Here is a 25,672-nt window from a genome sequence, read left to right on the forward strand (position 1 = left end):
ACTTTGTACATGTTAAGTTCATACCAGTCTCTTAGATCTTACTGTGGAGAACATGCTGGACTATTCAATCCATTAAATCTATGATAAAAACATCATTCTAAACCAGTATTGTTAATCTTTTAGCTACAGCAGCTCCTTACTGAAAGACAGACAGACAGACAGACAGCAAATCATCTTTCACTGTAACTGCAGATGTTACATTTTACTTACAATATCTGAGAGCAAATTATGTGAATAACCTAAAAGCAGTAAGCAGAAAATCTCTCTCTCTTTTCCCCCCATATCACTCCCTTCAGCCACTTTTCATTAGTAAAAAAAGTTTGCACATTTCGAAGGAAGAATCCAATTTGGTTTTGAATTGTGGTGCTATATGAGAACCTCATTTGGAAGCACCCAGTGCAGAATGAATATTCTCAATGATTATTTTGTAATATTACATGTTAGACAGTAATTTTCTACATTAAAAAAGTAATTTGGCCTTCAGCTAAAATAAAAGCAAAATGTTCTGAATACCTGTCAAGAGTATCTATCAGTGGTATATAACCAAGTCTTTTTGGTTTTAAATATTCTGTTTAAATTTTGTACATTTTGAGTAAATATGTTTAAGTACATTTACAGCTGAAATTATGACCCTCTACTGAAGTCTTTTAGCTTGCTAATAAAGGGTATTTGTTCAAGAACTTATCTCTCATGGGCAGAAAAGTACTGGTATTTATTATTTAAAAGTGAGAAGAGAAATGTGTTTCTAGCTTTGTAGGTTTTCACAATACTGCACAATGATTTAACATAACTATATTCTCTTCAATCACTGTTATGATTTAAATCTGCAATTTACCTCTGAAAATGTTTATTTACATATACCCATTTTCAATGACATTTTGAAATGTAATTTTTTTTTATTTTTTTTTTAAATAGACATGTATGAATCTAGGGTACATTCCTGAACTAGCAAAAAGGAAAGAACAAATTTAATAAGAGGTTTATGATTGTAAACTAGTACATTTTCACAGTTATACCCACTAATGCAATTTCAACTTTGACATAAATCTGAGTATAACCAGAAAAGCCATCTTAGAACATCAAAAGATATTTACTATGTAACTTGATTTCTGCATGTCAACAAGGCCACGTGCACTCACAGATTCACTGATTTTGGCTAAAGAAAAGCTACACGAGGGTAAGAAGTTCAGATCAATTCTCTTACACTCTTAAAATTTGGAACTTTCCTCCCAGCATTACCCAAATATTTTCTGCATGCATATTTCACAGCTCCGTTGGCTTTCTCCTGTTCTAGCTGTAAGGACACCTAGTTTTTGATGCATCACTGCCATCTTTTGGACTTCCACTAATACTACAGTTTTCCAAGTCAAGGATTGTAATGCTGTCTGCATTCATCATTTCATGTTTGCCCTTCAAGAGTGTCCAGAAGCAACACATTTATGCCCCATTTCGCATCTGTTTGATGTTCAGATACACACTTGGGTCTTACACAATACGGGAATTTATGAAGCACTTGTTACTGAAACGCAGTTTAGAAAATATTTTTCTTTTCTCTTGGAATATGCATCATAGAACATGAAAGCCCATATTTTAGGTGTGAGCACAGTCAAGAGTTCCTGTACATGCTGACAGCACTAGTGAAGCCTCTGCAAGGTGTGTGCTACTGGAATGCTCTTTCTTTTTCTGCTCTCTTTTAGCTACAAGGTCATTGAAAATAAATCCCCCCAGCAACTCCCAGCTCAGCTGAGCACCCATACACACGTATTTGTCTTTACAATCCCCTGGCCTAGAGAATCAAATGTATAATCAAAGATTCAAAGTGCTCAGAGCAAGCAGTACTGAAAGGCCGTGGGATTGTATAACCTAAGTAAAAATGAAACAAAATAATACTTTTTATCTCTGAAAAGTCAGTAACTAAAGAGTTGCCCATTTCACCTCTGTCTGCAGGATGGCAGCCCTTTGTTCTTTAGCTGTAAGAGACTCTTTCAGAACCTCGATATGCTGCTTGCTGTCAGAGAACTGATTTGTGAGGGTCTCCAGCTTCGTCTGCAAGGCCAGCAACTCGGTGTCTTTGCGTGACAGTTCCTGTTTCACCTGACCAATCTGAAAAAGAAAGAAAAGACGGGCAAAGGAAGAAATAATTTATATCTTCCTTTACAAAAATGACTATAAATACACACAGCTACCAACAAACAGTATGATACTCTCCACTTATCCCATGGAATTGTGAATGTAAGGTCAGCAAAAATTTGTGTCATGAGCAAAGGATACAAGGAAAAAGATGGGGGAGCAATAGCATCAATTTTTCAAGAGAGGTTCTTTTTAATAGAGGCAATCTGTTCTTATTCATCTTCCAAAGGACTGACCAAAACCAGATACTTAGCAGGGATAAAGTTTTAATGAAGATGAAGCAGAACCACAACAAGATGAACCCCTCTCAGAAGCATGATGTTTGCTTTGAAATGTCAAATCAGAAAGTTTCCCTCCATCTCTCCACCCACCAACCCAGACTCATGCCTATAGAAGATGTAAAGACACCCTTACTTTCCCCACTATTTACAAGACCGGCATTTCAATCTTCTAAGATTTAATTTATGGAGGCTTCTTAAAGCAAATGCAAATATACATCAGAACAACATGAAAACTGTTTGTGGAATTGCATTTTCTTGGGAGAAGTTTCCTAAATTTAACTTAGTAAATTAAATCAGTACAGAAATGCAAATTTTAACAAATGTAGGTTGGATTATTTAAAAAGACAAACAGTAAGAAATGCTAAAATAAAGCACTGAAATAAGCTGAAATGTCCTTCTAAATGCAATCATCACCCAGGACAATTTTTATTAAATCTGGGGGGAAAAGAAAAAAAAAGAAAAAGAAAAAAATCATTAAAGAGGACAGGGAAGTCTAAATGTAGACTTATGTCCAACTTTGTAACCAACTTTCTAGTTTGCTTCCTACAGATCTCACAGAATAGCAATATTTTATTGCTGCATATATTATATAGCAGAGGTGGACATATCTCTAAAAACTAAACAGTTTTCCCTTTTTTAACTTGAATAATTTTGTTTGTGACATTAAAAAAAAATCCCTTGGTCTCAAAAGTATGTAGGTCAATGCTTCAAAACAGAAATTAAAGGACATCACAAACTAAAAAAAATTGTCAAGGTCATCCTCCATGTTTGGGAATGTGTTAAGAACAAAATAATGGTATAATTTATAATTTTTTAAAAAAATTTAATTAGAATAAATGCACATACTAGTAGAAATAACTGAGAGAAAAAGTTTGAGTAAATGCCGTTTTATTTGACAACATTGTTTCAATAACGGGCTACTAAAGAAAGAAAACTCTTTACCAAAGAGTATTAAAATAGCATCAAAATAAGTCATCAAGGACTCTTGTGTTCCAGTGTGAAACAGTGTAAATGAGGAGACGAGGAAAGAGGATGACATATCTCAAAAACACCTCACAGAAACTTGTTTTTTTAAAAAATGGAATAATTGGAAAGTGTATAAGACGAGTTTATAGAACTATTCAATTGTTTATTGTTCACTTAATTTAAACATACTAGGTCGGGGTTTTCTATATTTTTACTAAAAGCAGATATGCACACAGAATGATTTTGCCACCTATTTAAATTCAATACAAAGGTATTGATGTTAGCAGCATTATTTCTGCTGTCAGCCACTGGCCAATACCACCAGTTGCACAATACTGCCAGGCACAGCAGAACAGCTGGGAAGAGATGAATTATTTACTGCTGCTCATGTTTTCTAGAGTATCTAAACCAAAAAAAGGCCTCCTTAAAAAATTTCAGATGACACAAGCTTTTCCAATTAGTAGGTAGCCTGAACTATAGTAAAACTTTTTCAAAACCACTTTGGACTTAATTTGAAAAGATAGAGTCTTCTTGGGGTCATCTCAGAAGAGATGTTTACCACATGTCATTACATTAAAATTCCCAAGTAGTACCCAAACAGTCTTGTCTCTAGAAATCCCCATTTCAGAGCTGCAAGCCCACACTGCAAATGTGCTAAAGCTGTTTAGAAAAAGTGCAGCACATACCATTCCACATTGCAAGAGAAGTTAAGACAGCATCAAGTGCTCACACCTCTCTTCTTGGTGATACACTGTGTTCCCTCCTTTGAGCGAAACTCTAATTTCACAGCAAAGGAATAACTTAAGCTCATGCTGCTAAAATTGAACAACCCGTTTCAAAAGAGTTCAGCATCCAGCTTTTGTTATTTTTTGGGGAACAATGTTAAGAGGCTTCAACCCAAGTTTTCAAATTAGTTTTGTTTCACTAGGAAAAGCAAACCTCTTTCAAAGTCTGGCCCCAAAATGGGTGCTGAACACTTCTGAAAATCTGCTTCAATAGAGAAAAGTAAGTTATTGCTCAAACAGCTCATACCATTACAAAGAACCAACAAAACAAATACAGATGTTCAGCCGAAGAGTGATGTTATTTATGGACACCAAAACCACGTGAACAAAAAGGCAGCTACAAGGCTGAGCAGGCTGTTAGTTCTACTTGTTATATCAAGTTGTTAATAGGGTAAGAGAAGAAAAGCTACTCCAGAAGCCAGAGAGCTACCAAGCCCCAGTGAATGGCCGCTGCACACAAAAGATAGATCTTACTGCAGAGACCTCGGTCTGGAGACCAGCCACTCTTTTTTTCAGGTCCTCCCCTTGAGCCTCTTTGGCACTTAGCTCTTCCTTCAGTTGCTCTACCTGTCACGACATTGTTATGCTTTTAAATATTTATTATTTGTCAGCTTCTAGTTACCCAGTCCAAGTAACTAAAAGCGACAAAGAACTGAACAGAAGAATCAACACCGGTCACTCATTTTTCTCTTCCATTCTTTGTTAAGTCTTCTCAAAAGTTTAATATCTGTGTAATTTCATATAGGCTGTCAGACATGAATTTGATTATGAAACAAAAGATGTATAGTTATGGTTATGTTCCCATATGTCAGGTATAGGGCACTTATCCCAACGGTTTTGAAACTGGAATTCATAAGGAAAACACATCAGGAAAAAGGACATATTTCAACTTAAGAGGAGTAAAGTTAATTGTCAAGATACAGACACAAATTACTATAAAATACAACAGTGAAAAAATAAATGCTGTGCAATTACAAAACAAGGTAGGACAACCGGATTGGAGATGGTTACGAGTCATGAGTAAACAGCTACCACAAAGGAGCAAATTTTCTGCAGGAAAAATAAATGAGCAGACACAACAGACAGAAGAGATCCAGAAATCAAGTAGCTGAACAGATCTATAGGTTCACAGAGGGAGAAGGGAAACTGAAGAGTTGCTAACAAGAGAAGAAGGAAAGAAGAAAGAAAGGCGAAATAATGGAAGGAGGAGATGCTCAAATCATGTCTCCATTCCTAATTTGAAGGGGATATCCTTCAGTTCCTGGAAGAAACCCAGTGGAGTAAAGGACAAAAGTATAAGAGAACAGATGTGGTTATCTTGAGGTAGATCAGTGAGCTGGTGTGAGGTAAGTGGAAGAAACACATACTTAGTATATGTTCCTACTTCAGGGCAAGTAACACTTCACCAAGATATTTCATTCAGCATTCTTTTCCTGACAGATAATTTCAAGCAGGACAAATGCAGTAGGTTACAATTGTTCAGGACCTAGTAGAGTCGTTTTCAACCTCTGTTCCATGGATTTGTATACCGCTCACAGGGAGTACACAAAAGTTCAGAAAAAAATTAAGAAAAGCAGAACTGTTCACAATATACTTGAATTTACTGCACAAGGGGGCCTGAATCTTCATTAAAGATCGTTAGGGCCAGCTAAAAGACTGAGAAACAAAGAATGAATTCACTTTTGCCTACAGACAATTCAGTAGTCAGTGTCCATCTTTATACCTGAGGACCAACACGTCTCACTGCTGTATTTCTCCTGTATTCCAAACAACATAAATTAATGCTGGCACCACCACTGTTGTAGAATCTACTCTCATTCTGACTCCACTACTGGAAGGAGAGTGAAATGGAAAGTCATTATAGTGACAGTTCGTGCTCTTTTCAGTCTTTATATAATAACAAGGCCTACTAGTTATAGAACAACAGCTGCAGAAAGAAATATCCTTTTTTCAACAGACTGCATTTGAAAAGACTTTAGACCAAATAAAACCTAGAACTACAATGGATTAGCAATGGACTAAAGATAAACACAAAATCTTTCTAAAATAAGAGAAAATCAAGCATGACAATAAAAGCAGAATTTTGGCCACTGACCTTACTGAGCCAGCATTATCATATTTTCAAATTTGAATCTAAAATTCTCTTGAATATTTACAAATTACTTTAGTGGCTTAATGGTAGAACACAATAAATTCTGTTTCCCAGCACTCGAATGGGAAGCCAGACCATAAATCAATCCTAGCTGTAGTATGAAAATTTCTCTCATCTGTTTGCTAAGCTCAGTTTAACTTAATACTGTCACTTGTTCTCTCAATACCTTATTTTTCATGAATTTGGAATGACTACGGTACACCTCCATCTGCTTCATTTCCTCTTCACGTTCCTCTGTGCTCAGAGCTCCATTTGACTTCAGCATCTGAATCTCCTCTTCCAAATCCCGGAGGCCACGCTCCATGGAAGAAATTTTCGAATCCTGAAAACGATTAGAAGAGACAGATAAAGATACAGAGTCAGATGATTTGTTAACATACCACCGGAGTGAAAAAAAGGAAGTAATTTGTTAGACGTGTACCTGCCCTGGAAATTTACTCCTGAAGTTCCTACAGAAATCAGTCTATAACACTTTACATCTGAGTGCTCAGATACTCATTTTTCAATTTTTTTTCTACCTTTCAAGGAAAGTAAAAGTTTAGTACTTACTGAAATAAAACATGGCTCAGGAAAGGGACACAGTATATGATGAATAATATGAAGAAAAGTTGCCTTGTAATGCAAAGTCAGCATAAACCAGAGAAATTTAATTCTAATTGAATGGATAGCCAAGTGTGACTGCAAGAATGGCAAAAGATTGGGTTTGTGCCACTAGAAATCTAAGTGGGGTCACAAATGGAGAACAGAAGGGCACCATAAGCTAGGAAAAGATGCAACAATCTAGTTTGGATTGGATATAGCAGTAAAGAATCTGTCAAGTATTCTGGCTCGTACATACAACATATAAAACATTTCCATGCATTAAAAATATCCAGAAAAATAAAAAAGTCAATCTATCATTATCCTCACAGTTTTGCAGGATGATCAGTCTACTCGGCTTACTTTTCATTAGAAGTCTTATGTGTTAGGAACAGCAAGAATAGATTCATACAGCACACAGAGTCTCATGAATACTCATGAACAGGAATATGTATTTATGGATTGTAATCTCTTAAAGCAGTCTAATTTTTTTAATTTAATTTCCCCAGAATATTTATTCTTTCCTGAAAGGGAAGTAGGGTTTGAAACTATCCTACAGTCTTTCACAAACAAAACCTTTATATATTTTAATTTGATAATCAAAGAACAGTTGAACAAAAAGCATGAAAGATTTTTCACATACAGGTGTTCATTCATGAGATAAGGTTTTTCCTAAAAGACCATTATGAAGATCTTACCGGATCTCCTGCTTGATGTTTGATGCTTAAGTTAAAATCAGTAAACCAAACTTTTGCAACAGAAAATTAGAGAGCTAGTAAGGTGAAGTGATGTGTTGAAATGTGTCCAGTATTTAGTTTCAGCACTCACATCATTTCCCAGAAATGCCGGTGTGTTTCTCTTTTGATAGTAAAGACACTTATTGTTACCAGATGGTCAATTAGTTTTCATTAGTATGGACAAGAAGGATGACTAATAAAAGAATGACAGCAAATGAAAGGCTTCAGAGTAGAAAGATGTCATATGAATATGGAAAACACTGACATAGAATGGAAAAAGTTGCAAGGCAAAAAAGGAACAAAAATAAAAGGAGGGATACAAAAAAGAATAGTTTGCAAAGACAGTTTCCAATTTTTTAATTGTATTTGTCCAAACCCTGTCTGATGTACTTTATGGGCCATACAATATGAAATATTATAGCAAAAAGCTGTGTAAACCACACACTTGATTGTGGCTCCTGAGCTCCTGGCAAACTGCCATCAATCCATTAAATACTTAAGTTAATGGTTTGAAAATTCAATTGCAAGTTCATCTAGAAAAGTTAGGTTTATGATGACATACAGACATCTTTCTAGCTATATGCTCCATTCTTTAAGTGGGTGTTGAGTTTGCCAACTTCATTACACATAAAATGCAAAGCAGTATTTCAAATGTTGATAATACAAAAATAAAAGAACCCACATCATCATAAAAACTTAAAAATCTTTCATACTAATCTATCTTTCCCATTCTTGTAATATAATGGACTTTTAGTTAACAAAGAAATCCACATATGCTGCTGCAGGCAGACAGAAGGCAGGTTTCTACTGTGTCTGTCTCTTCACTGATCATTTATAAATAAAATAATACAGATAATTAAATAGTATAAAGTAAATATACTTATTTTAAATTAGAAGACTGAGGGAAGTATATGGTATTTTGTAGAGTCAGTCACCTTTCATACGAAAAGCCATTTTTCAGAGAACAAAATCAACTGTGGCCCAGACACAATCATTTACCTTCATCTCAATAACAGTTTGAAGAGCCTTTGTCTTGGCTGTGTCAGGAGCGTTTTCAAATCGACGATGGATCTCCTGTACCAGCAGAAAAGAAAGCAAGAGTTAGACTACTGGCATTATGTCCCAGTAAAAACATAACTACTAGAAGCTTCTCTTTTTACTACATAGCACAACTCAATGCTGCTTTCTGCTGTTACCAGTTCATACATTTTCTTTTAGCACTTCTCATATCAAAGAAACGATAGGTGAAAGTTCACTCAACAGAATCACAGCCTCAGTTAAAAAGGTCCAACAGAAACTACATCTTAGACTACCTACTTTCAAAATAAACTTCAAATGACAGCTGAGTCTACCAAAAAGTGTATCATCTGCCTGCTAAACTAATCTAAACTCTTGATATTTTCTCACAGAAGACATACATGTAAATTCATTTGACTAGGTGTTTACTGAAAACAGTAGCACTGTGGTTTCTATTTCAACAAGCTATGGGATGCAGTTGTTGTTGATAACTCTCTTTTTTCAACTTTTTTACCCCAGAGTAGCACTATTTAACTACACAGGATGAAAATCTTTCTCCCCTGGGCCTCGAGCATTAGTGAAAGTACATGACTATATAGCACATTGTTCTAGAAGCTCAGAGTACACAGACAAGAGGACACAGAAGTCCATGTGATATTTATGTTGATGTAAATTCACAAAAATAGCATGTTTCAGACTGCTTGCTAAAGAATAAAATGATAGAAAGCTGAAACAACTTGTTGTACCATATAAAGCAGGGGTTTCAAGACAACAAAAGTGAACACAGAAGAAAAAATATAGTAACTATTCAACTTCTTCTTTATTTGTCTTAAAATAGTATTGTCCTTACACCACACGCTAATGTTAAATGTAAGAATGTGAATACTGTTAGAATGTTAATCTTGTATGCCATAAAAATACTTTGGTGCCCACAGAGTACAAACTGTGATGTCAGTCAACCTAACAACAAATTGTATATGTGCCCAAACACAATTAGCCACCCGCTTCCCTAAAAGAAAAATCCTCAAAGCCATTTACAAACCTATATTGTCAATAGACATGGTGAAGAGATAGCATTGTGTGTGGCAGTCAGACATGCAACTTGCTCCTTATGACTAATTACTTGAGTGAGAGAGCTGCACAGTTCTTTTCAAAATCCTGAAAACACTACTTGTAAGACTGTTCAGTCTCCTTCCACAGCTTTGAAGTGAGCACGATGGAAATGGCTAATGACATGACAAGGGCCACAAGAAGAATTTTGCATAAGTCTGGCATAAGACCATTTGCATAAGTTGATGTCCATGAATGGTAATAACAAGAAAAGCCAGTAGAAGGTTTGTTTTCTGTCTGTAGCATCATAAGCGAGGTAGTATTTGGGAAAGCTCATCGTAGCACCCATCCTGTACTGGTGTAACACCAAATAATTCACTCTGCTTGGCTATGAGAGCACCTACTGAGAATATACATATAAAGAACAGAACTCCAAGAATCCCATTTAACCCCTTGGAGAGAAAACTAGCAAAAACAGAAGACACCCCAGTCAGATCTCAGTGGCACATTAGAATTCATGTCTGCTTAAAGAAAAGTTACATGGGACGGGAGGAAAAGAGGGTTTGAATCTCTCAAACTTTACCATTAAAAAAAAAAAAAAGCTGCTTTTCCTAACTTCAAAACTCATGTATGGGAAAAAGGGAGCAATTATGAAGATGATTCTTTAAGTTTAAGAAGGTGAAGAAAGATTCAAGAGTGAAAAGTATCCTATTCTGAATTGCACGAGCTTTCTCTAAATACAGAAAGTTGTATCTCCAGCTGTTCCTGTCACATCAGTTGTACAACCATCCCAGTCCTATTATTGTAGAATAAAATGAAGCAGTTTGATAACAGAAAAGAAATTAAAACAAACTCATGAGCCTTTAGAAACTGAGAAAACAAAGGCTAAGATGGTCAAAACATAATACACCATAAATCTATTTTGGAAACTATTATTTTTATTTTAGTAGTTAGATAATTTCCACTTGTGCAGAGACACAGTTTCTGACCTGAGAACATAAAATCAGCTACCACCATAGAAATGGCATAGAAGGAATATGTAGGAGGAGAACAGCACGTCTGTAAAGGGATGCTAACACAACAGTGCCTGCTTTCTACGTTGCACAGCATTTTCCCAAACAGAAAATTCTTCTAAGCTTCTTCTTTAGAAATGCCTGTATCTCCTCCGTCTGAAGTGATGCTCTGCACTTCAGCAAAGGAAATGTCCTACTTCTATCGTCTTAAGTAATTCCACTGTGATTTGGCTGACATAACCTGCCGAAAAATAACACCTCCCACCTCATGACTGCATAGTAAGGGCTTAATTTTGGCAACGTGCCTGTGATTCTGAGGAGCCTGAGAAAAAAGGCTACAGGCAGACTGAGCCTCCCTTGAACACAGATTTAAGGGCAGCTGCTGAAGGAAGGTGGTGCACAGATATCCTTTCTAATTATGCAATACAGGTTAGGTACATGTGGCAGGATAGAGAAATACTAATATATAGTATCTCTTATGTATTCAGAGTCTATTGTGGACACACCCCCCAAAGATGAATGAAAATTAAGATTTTAATCTACAAAACAGGATTTTGCACAATCATTAAAAACATAGAGCCACACATCAGGATCAGAAAAACACAAAACCAATCCTTCATTCCTTGCAAGTTATCCGTTCTGATAAAGTAATAAAGCACTATTCCTTGGCACTAATTTCACATACAGAGTACTTTCAAATGTTATTGTTCCACAACAGATCAGTAAATGTCAGCATCTTTGTACCTCTGAATGTAATGTAGCTTATTAAACAAGGAGTGGCTCTTACAAATCTATGTTATGATTTTATAGGTTCAATGATTATTTTAAAACAGATGACAAAAAGGGGAAAAAAGCTACTTGTTCCCAAGGTATGTGCAACATACAGGCTTTTCACTGCTAAATATTATTAAAAATATGCACCATGTTTCAGTTTAGCCAGTGGGATCTTCTAGCCACCAGACATCATCACAATATTGCCACAGATATTGAAGAATGCTCTGTTACCCCATTTCTGTTCCAAGTTTTATGTTTAATACCCCATTATTACAAGCTAGTAGAGTTTCTACAATTCTTTGACATAAACAAGAAAAGCTTTAGGTGGAGGGATGCCTTATTGCCTGTCTGGCACTAGTGCTACCACTACAGGTATACTGTGTCCACTTTGTGTGTCTACAATTTAAAAATGATATTGATATATTTAAGAGAGTTCAAAGAGTGACTGCAGGAACAAGATGTGCTCTTAGGGGGGAAAAAAAATCAAAGCAAAAATTACGATGCAAATTGATTCCAACATTAAATTACATTTACAGGCAACAAGAATTCAAAATGGGGTGTTCTGCCCTCAAAAAAAGTTAGGATTCAATAACTAGAAACTGAAGGCTAAAAACAGGCAGAAGTTCTAAACAGTGTGGCCACCTTACCCAGAGCTGGGGTTCATATTTCATCACTGCCAATTTTTAATTAAGCATAGTCATCTTCCTTTTAAAGAAGATCTACCACAGAAAAGATATAAACTAAAGGTGTACCTGCCAAGTAGATCTACAAGGTAGCACAGTACCCATGAGAAACCATACTGTAATTTTCTGGTGAGCATAATTACATAGAACAGCTGATCAAACACACTGAGAACACTGAATACATAAAGAAAATAGCTGTGATAAAGTGATTTTAATGTGCCATAAAGAATTAGAAATTCTACAGGTTTTTTTTCTTGACCAAGAAATACCAAAATAACTCAAAATTAGAGAATATAGTTTAGAATTGAAGGAGTCCTCAATAGGCAGCAGTATAATCACTATAAATTATACATGTGTGCATAAAAATGAAAGTAGGAATTTGGTCTGAACCTTTTCTTCCTTCATAACCTGGCCATATTATTCATTACTATTTCCTGCATCTGATTTTGCATGGGATTTAGAACAAATGTGAAGGTGCACTTTCAAGCAATTATGTTTTTATAGTGGTGTAGGTTATCTGCTTGAAAACACAGCAACTTATCTCTCAGTAGCCACAAGATAAGCAGTTTCCAAAGCAATAAAGGACATGCCTTCCATTTCCTGCCAAACTTACATAATCAGGCAGTACATTCTATATGAGTAAGAAAAACACATTATTTCATACATAATTTCTTTTTCAAAAAACTGTGAAAAAAATGTATAATTAAAAGCACAGTTGTAAGTCTGACTTTTTTTTTATCCTAACTGGCCTACCCATGTCTGAATATCATCAAATATGATGTTCTGTGATGGAGCTTTGTATCATTCAGTGGACTGGAGAGTTTTAGTTGACTAAAAACTATTTGGTTTTATTCTCCAACATGCAGTCCAGGCCTTACTAAATTAATGTTTTATCTTTTGTACCTAAAGTTTAGTTTCTCCGACAGCTTTTCTGTCTATCTAGATTTTAGCAACCTAGTTCCAATTAATTACAATGAAATGCAAATGTTACAACTAAAGGAAAAATTCAGGAGCATCCATCAGTGCAGAATTAACTGAATTAACATCACTGTTAATTTTAAAAATTATTTAATAGATATATAAGATAAAATAGATCTTTAATTGTGCAGAAGGACAAATCATACCTGACTAACCTGATTTTCTTCTGGCTGTGTGGGTAAGGGATGAGCAACGGATGTTGCATGTCTTGATTTAGGGCCTTTGGCATGGCCTCCAAACATCCTTGGAGGCAAATTTGTGAGACACAGACTGGATAAGTGGTTAACAAAATGGGTGGAAAATCAGCTGGACTGTCAGGCTCAAAGCCTGGTGAGGAGCACTGTGAGGTCCAGTGGGCAGCTGCTTACTACTGACAACCCTCAGAGCTGATACTGTTCAGTGCCTTCATTAATGATCTGAAGGGTGGGATGGATTGCACCTTCTGCAGGTTTACAGATTACATTACATTTGGGGAAGACGTGAACTGGGAGAAAGCAGTGTGCCCTTGATGTAAAAAAAAACCCCAAACCAAAAAACAAAACAGCCCAACTTCATCCTGGGCTGTATTAGCAAAAGTACACAACCAGGAGATGGGAAGCAGATAATTCTCTCTGTGCAGCTCTTGTGAGAGCACTGCTGGAGCACTGTGCCCAATTCTGGGCTCCCCAGCACAAGGAAGGCATTGAAAAGCTGAAGGGAGTCTGACAGACAGGCACCAAGGTGGCTGGGGCTGGAACATACGATGCAAGGAGAGAGGGTGAAAAAACTGTGTCTGTTCAGCTGAAAAGAAAAGAAGGCTTGGAGGGAAACGTGATGCTCTCTAGAACTAACTAACTGGAAGCTGTAGAGATGATGGAAGCAAAAGTCTTTTCAGATGTGGAAGGATGATAGGCAACAGGCAAAAGTCAAAGCACAGAAAATTTAGACTTGCTAATACGAAAAGGATTTTACCAGGAGAGCAACCAAATGCTGGACCAGGTGTCCAGAGAGGTTGTGGAATCCCCATGGCTTGAAATTGCTCATTTGAGCAGAAGGTTGCATGAAATAACCTGTGGGAGAGCCCTTCAATCTGCATGACTCATTTATATAAATATCTTTACTACCTGGGGCCAGAAAGTGACTGAATAGTGTTACAGTTGTTTAGTTTCAAGATTTTTTACGAGTATTTTTCAAAAAGTGCTTGATACCAGTAATTTTAACTTCTCTTTCAGCAACACATAAAAATGAACTGAAAAAAGAATTTATAATAAGAGCCCTGTATAATTTATTTCATTGCTATTGGAGTTTTGCTACTAAAATGTTAGTTATACAAGTTTGGAGGCAGTAATCATGGTAGTTCCTTCAGAAATTATTTCTGCATTTTTCCACTTGTCATTTCCTGCATTTGCAAACCCAATCAACGTAATTCCCTGAAAAAAACCCCTGACTGTACTAATAAAGAGCATAACTTTGTAAGATGTACTGAAAACTGCAAGCACATCCATAATGGCGGGTGCCAGTTGCTTGGAAGCCCAATTACCTCTGGCTAAAGAAACTCATCTCTCTGCTTTGCAATTTTATTAATCCATTCAGATGATTATTTCTAAATCCAATTGAAACCTTCAGATATTAGGACACTTAAGTTTGTTAACAATGGCATCAAGTAAGGTGAAAATTAAAGCACAGCTTCCAGTTAATCTCGCTATTCCAATCAGCAAGAAACAAAAGAAAAATCCCTTGAAATTTCAGCATTAAAGGCAAGATAAGATGAGAGACCAATTCAAACCACCCTATTACTTCTAAGCAGCAAGTCATTGTGTTGAAATCTGACCACAGAAGTGGGAATTCAAAAGCTAAAGAAAAGTCAACTAAAAATTAAAATCTTAATCTTGTAGAACTTTATTTACATATGTGCCAGTCTTATTTTTTTTTCTCTTCCTCATTATTTAAGGTGCAAAAGCACTCATTTTGTACTTAAATTAGCTTCCAACTTATTAATGGTATTTTCAATTTTTTTTTTCTTCTACTGCAATGTTTCACACTTGCAGAAATAAAATTCCACAAATTTCACTACTACTGAAGAAAAGTCCAGGATAATACTAAAATCTCCAAGGAAAGTACACCAAAGATGTAATTTGTAAACAAAGCAAATCATGTAATACATATTGAGGTAGAAAATCTTCTAATATAACAAAACATCAAAAGACATTAAAATTTAAACATTTTAAACCTCTAATCCCCTGCGAGATTTATGCATTGTCTCACATAGTTTTAAAAATCCCTTCTGAAGGGGTGGAAGTGCTAAAATGAAATAGTAAGAAATTATGCTACATGAGAATAAAAAGAAAAAAAACCTCTTTGAAGACTAGCACATTCATATAGAAAAAGAAGTTTTGAAATAGATTAAAGAATTAAATCTCCACAATTTAACCCCCGTGCCAGAAAAAACAGATGAATAAACCTACTGATGTTTTACGGATTATTTCACTTTGATGAGACCATAACTATAAAACAAAAAAACCATCCTGACAGGTGACTGCAGTTCTGATTTTTTTCCCATTCACTTAATACCAACACAGTATTGAATTATTATAAAAAAAATTGGAAATTTTCTATACAATAATCAGAAAGTGTTTAAGATTTTTTGGTAGTTTGGAAAAACAGAAAACAAATACGTTATTTTTCACCCTAATTTTTAAACTTCTGAAGAACTATCAAGCTACCAATCTCTAAACTGAGGAACAATGAAAATAATATTATATGTGTTTAAACATTTTTAACTGTCATTCTTTTGTAAAGTGACACATAAAAATTCCAAACTACAATGGTATTAAAGAAGTAAAATGTATAAAGAATAAATTATGCAGGCTCTCAAGCTGCAATAGCCCATTTTCTCAAATTTTAACCTACAAAAGCTCTGTATGTTTTAAAACTACTTGCCAACCAATCAATCTAGTGTAACAGAGACATAACTATTTAAATTATCTCTATTTAAGTCACTTCCCCCTGCCATGCTTTTCTAAAAAGTCAAGAAGATGATGCAGCAACATAAAAAGCAGAAACTTAATTTTTTTAACTCATCAGAAGGATATCCTCTAGTGTGATGGTGGTAAGAGGTCCAGTTACTGAATCTATCTACTCCTACAAAACAAAAATTCTCTCTAGAACTATCTTATTTATGTTGCAAAATCTTGGAACAGGACAAAAATGTTCTTTGAGATAACTCTAATTGCTCCAATTAAAATTTGTAAATCCTCCTTTGAGCCTGGAGCAGAAAAGGGTAAAAGAATTTTAACACACCCATGGAAAAATAACTTGTTTGCAAAACTCGTCACAGTTCGTTAAAATCTGGTCAGATAAGGGAAACAACCTTTCTCTTCCCTGGGCACAGTCCAGTGGGGCTTTAATGGTATGTTTAGACAGCACATCCATCCCTTCTCAATGAGCTCCATCCTGCTGCTGCTGTTTGGCCCCCACGGTATCAAGTTTTGATAAGCTAAAGCTAAACACACGTGTGTTAGAGCCCAGAGTGCCTGCTCACTGCTCTGACAGACTGCTAGCGAGTGGAGAAGGAACAGAGAGTGCTCACAGAAATTCAGTGCCAGTTCCCAGAATAGAGCGGGCACTGTTCGATCCAAGATCGCTACACAGAGGGATCGGTTCTTGCCGTAAGGCCATACTGGATAACTGTGATGCACTTCACAAACAGGACTTTGTGGAGTCACCATCTCAACAAGCACTGAAGAGGAGAAATAATAGCTTTTTCTGCCATAGCCTCTTTCCTTAAGCTCATTGTGAATGAGTGCCCTCCTGAACAATCCATTTCAGTGACTGTTTTACATACAAAACCACCCTTTATTTGTTAAGCACTACAGCCCTAACTCCTTCATTCAGTTTTGCACTCAGTTGTAATAAAAATCCATTTGTTTGAATGGGCCCAATTAGTAAAAAAAAAATAAAATATTAAAGAAGTCAAAACTGTAATTTACTGCCAAACAGGTTTTTATCACAGTGTAAACCCACTGTTGTTTCTTGCCTTGTTCCACACCACTGCAACATGCAAACCTTGAACCTAGAACTGACTTCTGAAGAAACAAACCTTCGAGATAAATAGCCTTCCTTCTGTTTCCAAGTAATGGCTGTGCTCAGCCATCTGTTCTTACATCCTTGTTGGACTGCCCTTACAAATCTTAGTTTGCTCACAGTACTCCAAGTGTTTAGAACACCAAGTATGGATGCAATCGCATCATAATCTGCCATAAATTGCACCGGTATTTGGTCTCTTAATCTGTGTAGCTGAGAAAAATGTGTTTCTATTCAGTGCATCTAGCATTTTGGGGAGGGGGGAGCAGGGAGGTTGTCAAAAAGAGCACAGCAAGCTTCATTATCTTTAGAGCCATGTGCTGTCACAGCCATCACTGATAATTCTGCAACAGGCGAGTCTGGAACAATGAGGTGCAGTTAATGCAGCTTGGGAGCTATTCTGGAAGCTAAAGTCCAGCTGCTGGATATCATCAAGCAGTTCTTGCCGGTATGATAATAATTTTGTTTCTGAAAGTTAAGTTTAGAATACCAACAATAAGATGAAGAATTGTCACTAAGGCTGAAGAAGGGGTATTCAAAATAGAAGCCATCTTTTTATAAGCTGTGAAGCTTAAGCTTGTTTTCTAGGGTAGAAGAATGTGATGCAGCCACACTGTTATCTGCTGAAGTCAGGACATCCAGATCCATGTCTGTGTTCCAATGTTCAATGAGACATTTAATTTTTCATTATTTTGTGTTAATGAGAGACTGCCCTCTGTATCAGCAAGCTGCCAATCCTACGCTGAGAGACTGTCCCCTGTATCAGCAAGCTGCTATCCTATGCTACACAGAGGATCTTTCCTGGAAAGACTTTTTGAGAATCTCCAGAATTCAGGACATTTGGGAAAAGCCCAAAAGAGTCAAATTGCTTATGGAGATACCTCTCACTAGCTGCAGAAGAATCCATTTCATAATCTGGATAGGGGAGATTGAGACAGTGCTCTGGGAGATGATCAAAAATACGCAATGTCTTTTACATGAGGAACAATCAAGTAGCAGAGGACTTTTCAGCCTGGAAGAAGAGAGAACTTGGAACGGACAGGACAATTTATAATTGTGAGCACACAGTTTTGGTAGTGATCACCTGTTCACTGTGTGTTCCAGTGCCAGTGCAAGAGGTTGCCAATGAAGCTACTGGGAGACAGGTTTAAACTCAAAAGAAATAAGGCAGGTTCCTCCTGCAACAGAGAGCAGGGCTGTAGAAGCACTTAGCAAATAATTCTACAGCTGCACAAGTTCACATGGGCACGAGAAGACACTGACTGCATACCTGGATGGCAGACCCATGGAGGATGCAGAATTGACAAGTCACAAAAAGTTCAAGAAAACCCTCCTCTGTAAATAATCAGGAAGATGGGACAGCTTTACAGGGAAGTATCATGTTGACCTTTTTTTTCCCCTTCCCTGTGTGTCTGCACGTGGCCATTATGTGAAAGAATGCAGGACTAAAGGGACTGTTGGCTTGAACTGGTACAGCTATTCCTTGGTTATAATCTTATCAGAACCACAGCTCTGGTTTCTCTTAGAATTTCTTCTCCTTAGGAAATGAGTGCAATCTTTAGTACAATAACAATAACAGCAAAAGCTGAAGAAATCAATCAATTCACATTTCATTTTCAAGGTCATAGTGCTGACCACTGTAACTGCACTGTCTGCCTGAGAAGCTGTCTTATGACCTTGAGTCTTAACATCACACTTGGAATCACATGTGGGTTTAAAGTTGAAAAACTGAGGGGATACCTTTTTACTTTAAGATGTAAATATTTAGTATTATTCCCAACAAATATTTTACCAGAAATCTAACATGCTTGTGGAGTCAGAAACAGTACTAGTGGATTCTGATACCTCAGACCTTGCTTTGGCTAAGATGGTCATGAATGCTATTAAATTTTTCTCAACTTTTCTAATGTGTTAGAACATGAAACATAAACGCTGACCTCCCAAGCACTTGCAAATCCCTTTGAGATACTAATGCTTCCTTTAACAGAAGTATTTAAAGAAGAGTTTAGCATGCCTTTCCAGATACTGGGAATGCTAGATATAGAACCATCAAGGAAGTAAATTCATTTCTTCAAGGCAGCTCAAAAAATTCCATAGTTAGTGTCTGGGGGAGCAAAGGACTAAAATAACCTGAAGCTATGGAAATACAGGTAAATAGATAATAGAAGGTTGGTGGAGGGGGGTGATGCAGACACATCTAAGAGGCTCTGCAAAGAAACAACTTCCAGCTGTGGAACAGTGATAGCAAAAGTGAACAAGATCCTGCAGAGCAGAGCGACTTGGTGGCGAGGAAGTCAGATGCAGTCAGTTCCAGTTCAGCAACTTCTTCTGATTTTCCCCAGCCTCCTGGAGCCCCAAGGCCTGAGTTTCACGAAGTTAGGTCTGAGGTCACTTAGCTCAGCCTAGCTCAAGCTCAAGGATAACACACAGGTACTAACAAAACCCTTCCTGTTGTCACACAGTTCCATAAGGGGCTAATTTGGCATCTCTGCTCTGTTACAGCACCGTGTTTCCAAGGCTACTGGGGTGCTCAGCTTCAAGGCTAGATCCCTCACCATAACAATGGCTTGAGCTACAAATTACACTATACCCAGCTCATACTTCTCAATGAATTAGAGCCAGGTGAGCAGCAAGGAGTAGGTAATTTTAAAATACTTGATAAACAGCATTTGCACTTTAAAAGTCAGTAAGTCATCTCTACCTCTGCCCTAGTCATCTCTAGGAAGCCTTTTACAATAAAGACTAGGATTTAAATGACTGATGATTTCCAAATATGTGTGAATGAAACAAGAATTCCTATCTCTCAGCATCTACTCATCAGCAGAAGGAACAAACGTAACCGCATTCCTAAAAAATTACACAGCTCCTGCCAGTTTTTCATTTATGTTGCTGGACTTAGAGCCGAAACAAATGGAAGCCATGTGAGGCTCTTCCTGAAATAGTTACAAGAATTGGAACAGAATTATCATTGGTTGCTAAATAAAGGAAAAACTGTAGTGTAGAAACTCTGGAATCATATTATCTTCACTCCAGACACTCAAGAGATTACTGCTCTAAAAAAATAAATCTGGCCTAAATCTGGCTCAGAAATGCAATGGGCTCCAGCTTTCTTATATAAATGCTTGCAACAGCACAACTACAATGGGTCAGGCCATGGAAAACATATGAATAAGAGGTATTAAGAAGTATTTATTTGCTGCAAACACTTATCTCAAAAACCTCTGTGCCAGGCCTTGCTTTCCTGGCTTCTTAGAGAGGGGGCTTAAATCCTGTGTATGTGTAGGGCTTTCAAAAAAAATGCTGAACCATGAAGTAACACTCAGTGTGCAAAACAGGTCATTAAATTCACACACATAACACACATACATATGTAGCTATCAATTCATGCCTTCAAACCTCAGATGTGTGTAAAATAATCTTCACATAAAATCTTATCATTAGTGAATACACAGATTCACATACCTGTGCCCCTGCACAACCTTGCTGAATCACTTATAGAAATTAATAGTAGGATACTTTATGAGGCAAAAGCAAGAGTAAAGTACAAGAGGAAAATGCATTTAATAATATCAAGAAATTTAATTACGCTGCCTACAAAATAACTAATTTCTTTTCTTTTATTTATTTCCTAAGATATTTGCATTATATATAGCCTATATTTTATTATCATTAGCTTTGAATGATTAAGAGTGAAGAATGCCTGCCATTGTACTCCTGTAAGGTGCAATACAGACATAACAATGGTTTTTCTTTTCTGTTTTCAGAGGAATGGTGAGAAGGGGTTACTATGTGTGCAGCAGTGTCCCTTTAAGTAATCTTTTTTTTTGGCTGTGCATCCAGGGCAGCTAATAGTTTTATCAAATACCCTTCACAGCAAGACGACTGTTTCCATGGAAACTGTAGAGCAATCATCCATTATTCTTGCAAAGATTTCTCTCAGCTCTCACCTAAATACAGGTAGCTACTTTCTCTCAAACTACAACAGAACAGACAAATTCATTTTACAGGCTGTGTGACGACTCAACTCCAGAGTTTCCTATGGAGACTACGGGGAAAGTGGGGCCTACAGCACAAAATTCCAAAAGGGACATGCAAGGAAGCCATAAAGAAATTTTAAAATAGCCACAAATTCTGTCCAGCTTATAGAGAGGATGGAAGATTCTTTCCTTACAACTGTCAAATGGATAGGAGACAGAGTTGACCTGAGCTCTGTCACTTACCTCTCTCAGCATGTTGTTTTCTTTTTCCTTCTGTTCAAGAAGGCTTTCCAAGTGGTGCACGTGCATCTCTGCCTCAGCCAACCGCCTCGTTCGCTCATGATCCTCCTCAGTGGCTTTTGCTGACAGACCTTTACTCTGCAGCATCTCCAGAAGCTTTTTGATGGACTCGTCCCGCGCATTTAAGGTCTGTTTCTGAGTCTCAATGCGCAGTTCCATCTCTTCCAAGGTTTTACGTAGCAGGAAGAGCTCCTTGGCCTGGCGCTCGTGCTCTGCATGAAGTCGTTGGAAGTTTTCCTCTGTCAGCTCTGCCACAAAGGGCTCGCTGGTTCTAGTGCTGCTGTCCTGCTGGAACAGCTGGTTCAGGTCTCGCTGGATCCGAAGCTCATCCTGGAGAGCCTGGATAGTCATCTGCATATGCTGAAAGAACAAATAAATAAATAAAATCAGAGGATTCCCTCCACTGGAGAAATAAATAGACCAGTATGAGCCACATCAGTCCTCCTGAACTACCAACCAAAAGGCAACCACAGCACCAACAGACCAACATTACTTTTTTTAAAGCAGAATTAGGGTAGAAGTTGGTGATACTACAGAAATTTCAATTCCCTCCTTCTATGCCTGGCAGAAGTTGCTTAACGCTTAGAAGATTCTTATTCGAGTGACTCTACCACTTCCATCAACTTGAGTGAGTCACTATTTCAAATGGGAAATGTCATCAGGCATTTGTCAGTAAGCTGAGAGCTTAAAATACTTCTTTTTTCCAAATGTTCACCTACCCTATAGAAGAATTTTGCATAAAAGTCCTAGACTAGAATTACTATCTTGACAAAGCAAAGGGACACGTGGCTATTAGAATTTACATACTCTCTAATAAAATGTAACCAGCCATGAAGGCTGCCAAGGTCTTCAGTACTAACACTACACATAGCACAAATTTCCCAGGTAACTTACAGAAGAAACTTCAGCATGTCAGGAAGAGCTACAACTACAGAAAACTGGATATATGCTGGCTGGGGAGAAGGGTCAGATGCAGGAAATAGCAATAGATCCTGTCTCAATGACTGTGAATACAGCGGGGTAATATAATGGGATAATATAATGGGACAATACAGGAGAAGCACAGTTTGTCTAGAAAAATGTCCTCACTTTCTATTTCAATAAACATGCTTTTTCTTCTCTGCAAGACAGAAGCATCAAGATAATAACAGAGAAGTACAAACACACTGAACAAAGATTTGATTACCAGGAATGAGATGCACACCAAGTAATACATCTCTACTCCCTTAAGTGATGCTTACAATTTAGTCTGAATGTGAACAAGTCAGATGGACTGATCCTTGGGGTCTATCTTTATATTGCAAAAATCAGTGTCTGCAATACAGCAGCTTCCCACATTCACTAGGCTAAAGTACTAGTTAGTATAGGTTATAATCTATTATCAAGCTTGACACAGTGATACACTGTTCAGGTCTATAATGGTGCCAAATTAATAAGTTTTATATAAATCCAAATACTTGATTCAACTCAAATACTTGTAAAAAAGAGGAGGTGTAAAAAGATTTGGGTTTAAGTATTACTTCAAAAATATATTTATCAAAATTCTTATGTGAAATGCTTTGAAGATGTTAAAAAGATGTCTGGAAATGGCCCTGGCAACAGGCTCTAGATGACCCTGCTTGAGCAGAGGGGTTGGACAAGCTGACCTCCAGAGATTCCTTCCAATCTCAACCACTCTGTGATTCTACAAAAAGACAGCAGATAGTATTTGTAACACAGTTGCCTACACTTAATCTGTTTTAGAAACATAAAAGGTTAGTTTGGTTGTATAGAATTGTGCATAAAGGGAGTCCAATCCCATTTTCTTTAAAAAAGTCAGTCCTTTATACCGAGAACTTCCTCTCCTTTTGTGTTCTGGCCTAAGAAGAGCTTTTCAAAACCAAAGGTGCTCTTACACATCCAGCTGACATAAGTCCACACTGCCACTAAAAGGAACAGTCCAGCCACTTGTCCTTCCTTAGGTGGCTGTCACTGACAACTGGCCCAAAGCTTCACCTGGCTGAAAATCAGCCCCATCAAAACCAAACTAAATGTCTTTCCAGCCAGATCTCAGGTCCACATGACAGTGTGACTACATCAGTGCTGATCCTGGTGCAAAGTAGGGGTGGAAGGAGCTGGCAGAGAAGAAAATGGAACCATCCTTTATGGTATCAGCATAAACTGAAATCAGCTTAAATACACAGCTCTGTGGTTGGTGTATTGGTCTTTTCTTTGATTTCAGTAACACAATACTTGGCAGTTACAAATCCAGTTAATCAAAAACTACACTTTATGTTGTAGAATCAGTGTGACAACACAGCACAGTATATTGAGTGAGGGAGTAAGCAATTACTCTGTTCTAAAAGGTATATTGTGGATGCTCAGATTTATATTCAAGTAAGAGATAAAAAAATATCTGAAGAGAATCAACATAGATTTTAAGACTGTTTTTAGAAATCACTTTTTTTTTAATCAAAGATCTCAACTTTCAGCTATTGTCATTTATCCAAACTACAGTCAAAGTGAGAATGTCAGAACAACCTTCAAGCCTTATAACTGAGGCACTACAGGTAGGTAATCAAAACTACTACATCTGTTCAATTAATGTGTGTCGATTGAGCTGTAAGAGAAAACCTGCTGCAGTCATTTAAAGGTTTGCCTCGTCTGTACCTGTCCAACACCAATAAAGACAGTGAGACAACGACAGCAGTAGTGAGAGAATGCCCTCAAATTTTGTTAAAATTAACAATAACTCCACTAAATAAACTTTACAATTCCACACATGAGTTAATTCCATTTGTATTTGAGAAGCCCTACTTATTCACAGCCCAGCTGTGTGTTGTTCCTCCAGCTAACAAACAAATTCCCACATGCTTCCACCTGCCTCTCCACATACTGCCACTTCAGCATTTCCTTTCTCCCAAGCAAGAAAAAAGCTTCTTCTGAACAACCACATTATCTACTAAATGAAATTACTTCCTCTACTCAACGTTGTCTCGGAATCAAACTTGGGTTATTTTTAAACATCAATGGACCAAATCACCACAACTAAATTCTTGTATTTTTATCATTTGATCTGCTGTGAAATGTCATTTCATGTTACGTAGGCAAAAACTGTGTCTCAGACCCACAGAAATTATTTCTCCCAAAGCTTGAAAAGTCTCCATGGAACTTTCTGGGTCAATGATTCAAAACCTATTATAAGATTCAACACGTGATGTGGGAAAAAAATTATTACCAGTGACAAACAGGATTTATTGGTATCCAACAGTCTGTTAAGTAAAGACAAGGGAATTTGGAGCACCCCACAAAAATATTCAACAACTGCCTGTAATTCAGTTTCCCCAGGAAAATGAAGAGGTGGGGTGAGAGGAAAGGTTAGCATCGAGCTTATGAATAACTATCACTGTTCTCTGAATCACTGCTCAGTTGAGAACAAACTTCATTATGTGAAAGGTAACTGGAAAATACACCACAGAAAAGTTATTCTATGCTTTTCACACCCACTCTTTTCCAACATGCAGAATGTATGCAAAATGGGTTCTTTGCTTTCTGAAAGATTTTATGATTCTCACAATGATAGAACAATACCTTTTCTTAGTTGGCATCTTAACTACTTTTTTTAGTTGCTTGTCTTCTATATAATTTCAAAGAAAATGTCCTTTTCCCTCTGAAGGAGAACACAAGTCTTACTAGCTTCTCTTTTATTTTTTAGACTTCACTTTTAAAACGGTGACTTTTCTGGAAAGGCAAAATATTTTCCAGGCTCATGCAATACTAGCAACTGATGCTTAATCCTGTGTGTAAGACCCGATTAGAGACCTCAAGAAAACTTGAAAAATAACACTGAAATAGGCTTCTCTACAAATAAACACATAAAATTACTTTTAATACCACTGAGCTTTCTTATGTCGTACTGTACCAAATAAGTACCAATAATGCTTTTCTTAAACAGTTTAATATCGGTAACATAATTAAAGGCAAAGCAATTATGATGAACCTGTACTTTGCTTGAAGCTTATCACTCAGATCTTGAGGATTCCCTCTTACATTCAAGTAACAAAAGCTTTTCTTGAAGCCTCGCTACAAATTATAACTACACCTGCAAATCACAGAGATATTTTTGTGAGCACACTTCTCTAGTCCTGCTGGTTATGTCCAACACACTTTTCTCTTGACAGAGCTAAGCACCTTCAGGCTCACCTCAAA

The 25,672-nt window shown here is 37.1% G+C and overlaps 1 protein-coding gene across 13 annotated transcripts in view; it reads right to left on the reverse strand.

The window, feature by feature from the left end:
- The window catches only part of ERC1 (ELKS/RAB6-interacting/CAST family member 1), a 288,797-nt gene that overhangs the window by 204,017 nt on the left and 59,108 nt on the right, over nt 1-25,672 (reverse strand). For 9 of the 13 annotated variants that reach the window (XM_039383120.1, XM_039383127.1, XM_039383126.1 and 6 more), the window contains exons 3-7: nt 21,428-21,844; nt 8,630-8,704; nt 6,481-6,636; nt 4,646-4,729; nt 1,936-2,103 (exon numbers count right to left, since the gene is read on the reverse strand). In XM_039383120.1, coding sequence (XP_039239054.1) covers nt 1,936-2,103; nt 4,646-4,729; nt 6,481-6,636; nt 8,630-8,704; nt 21,428-21,844 — 900 coding nt within the window. The remainder of the gene's footprint in view (nt 1-1,935; nt 2,104-4,645; nt 4,730-6,480; nt 6,637-8,629; nt 8,705-21,427; nt 21,845-25,672) is intronic. The other 4 variants (XM_039383129.1, XM_039383128.1, XM_039383123.1 and 1 more) reach the window with 1 other exon arrangement.

Source organism: Pipra filicauda, unplaced genomic scaffold (genome assembly GCF_003945595.2).
Source record: "Pipra filicauda isolate LSUMZ 115617 unplaced genomic scaffold, ASM394559v2 scaffold2_size9829703_pilon, whole genome shotgun sequence".
In the NCBI taxonomy this organism is placed as follows: Eukaryota; Metazoa; Chordata; class Aves; order Passeriformes; family Pipridae; genus Pipra; species Pipra filicauda.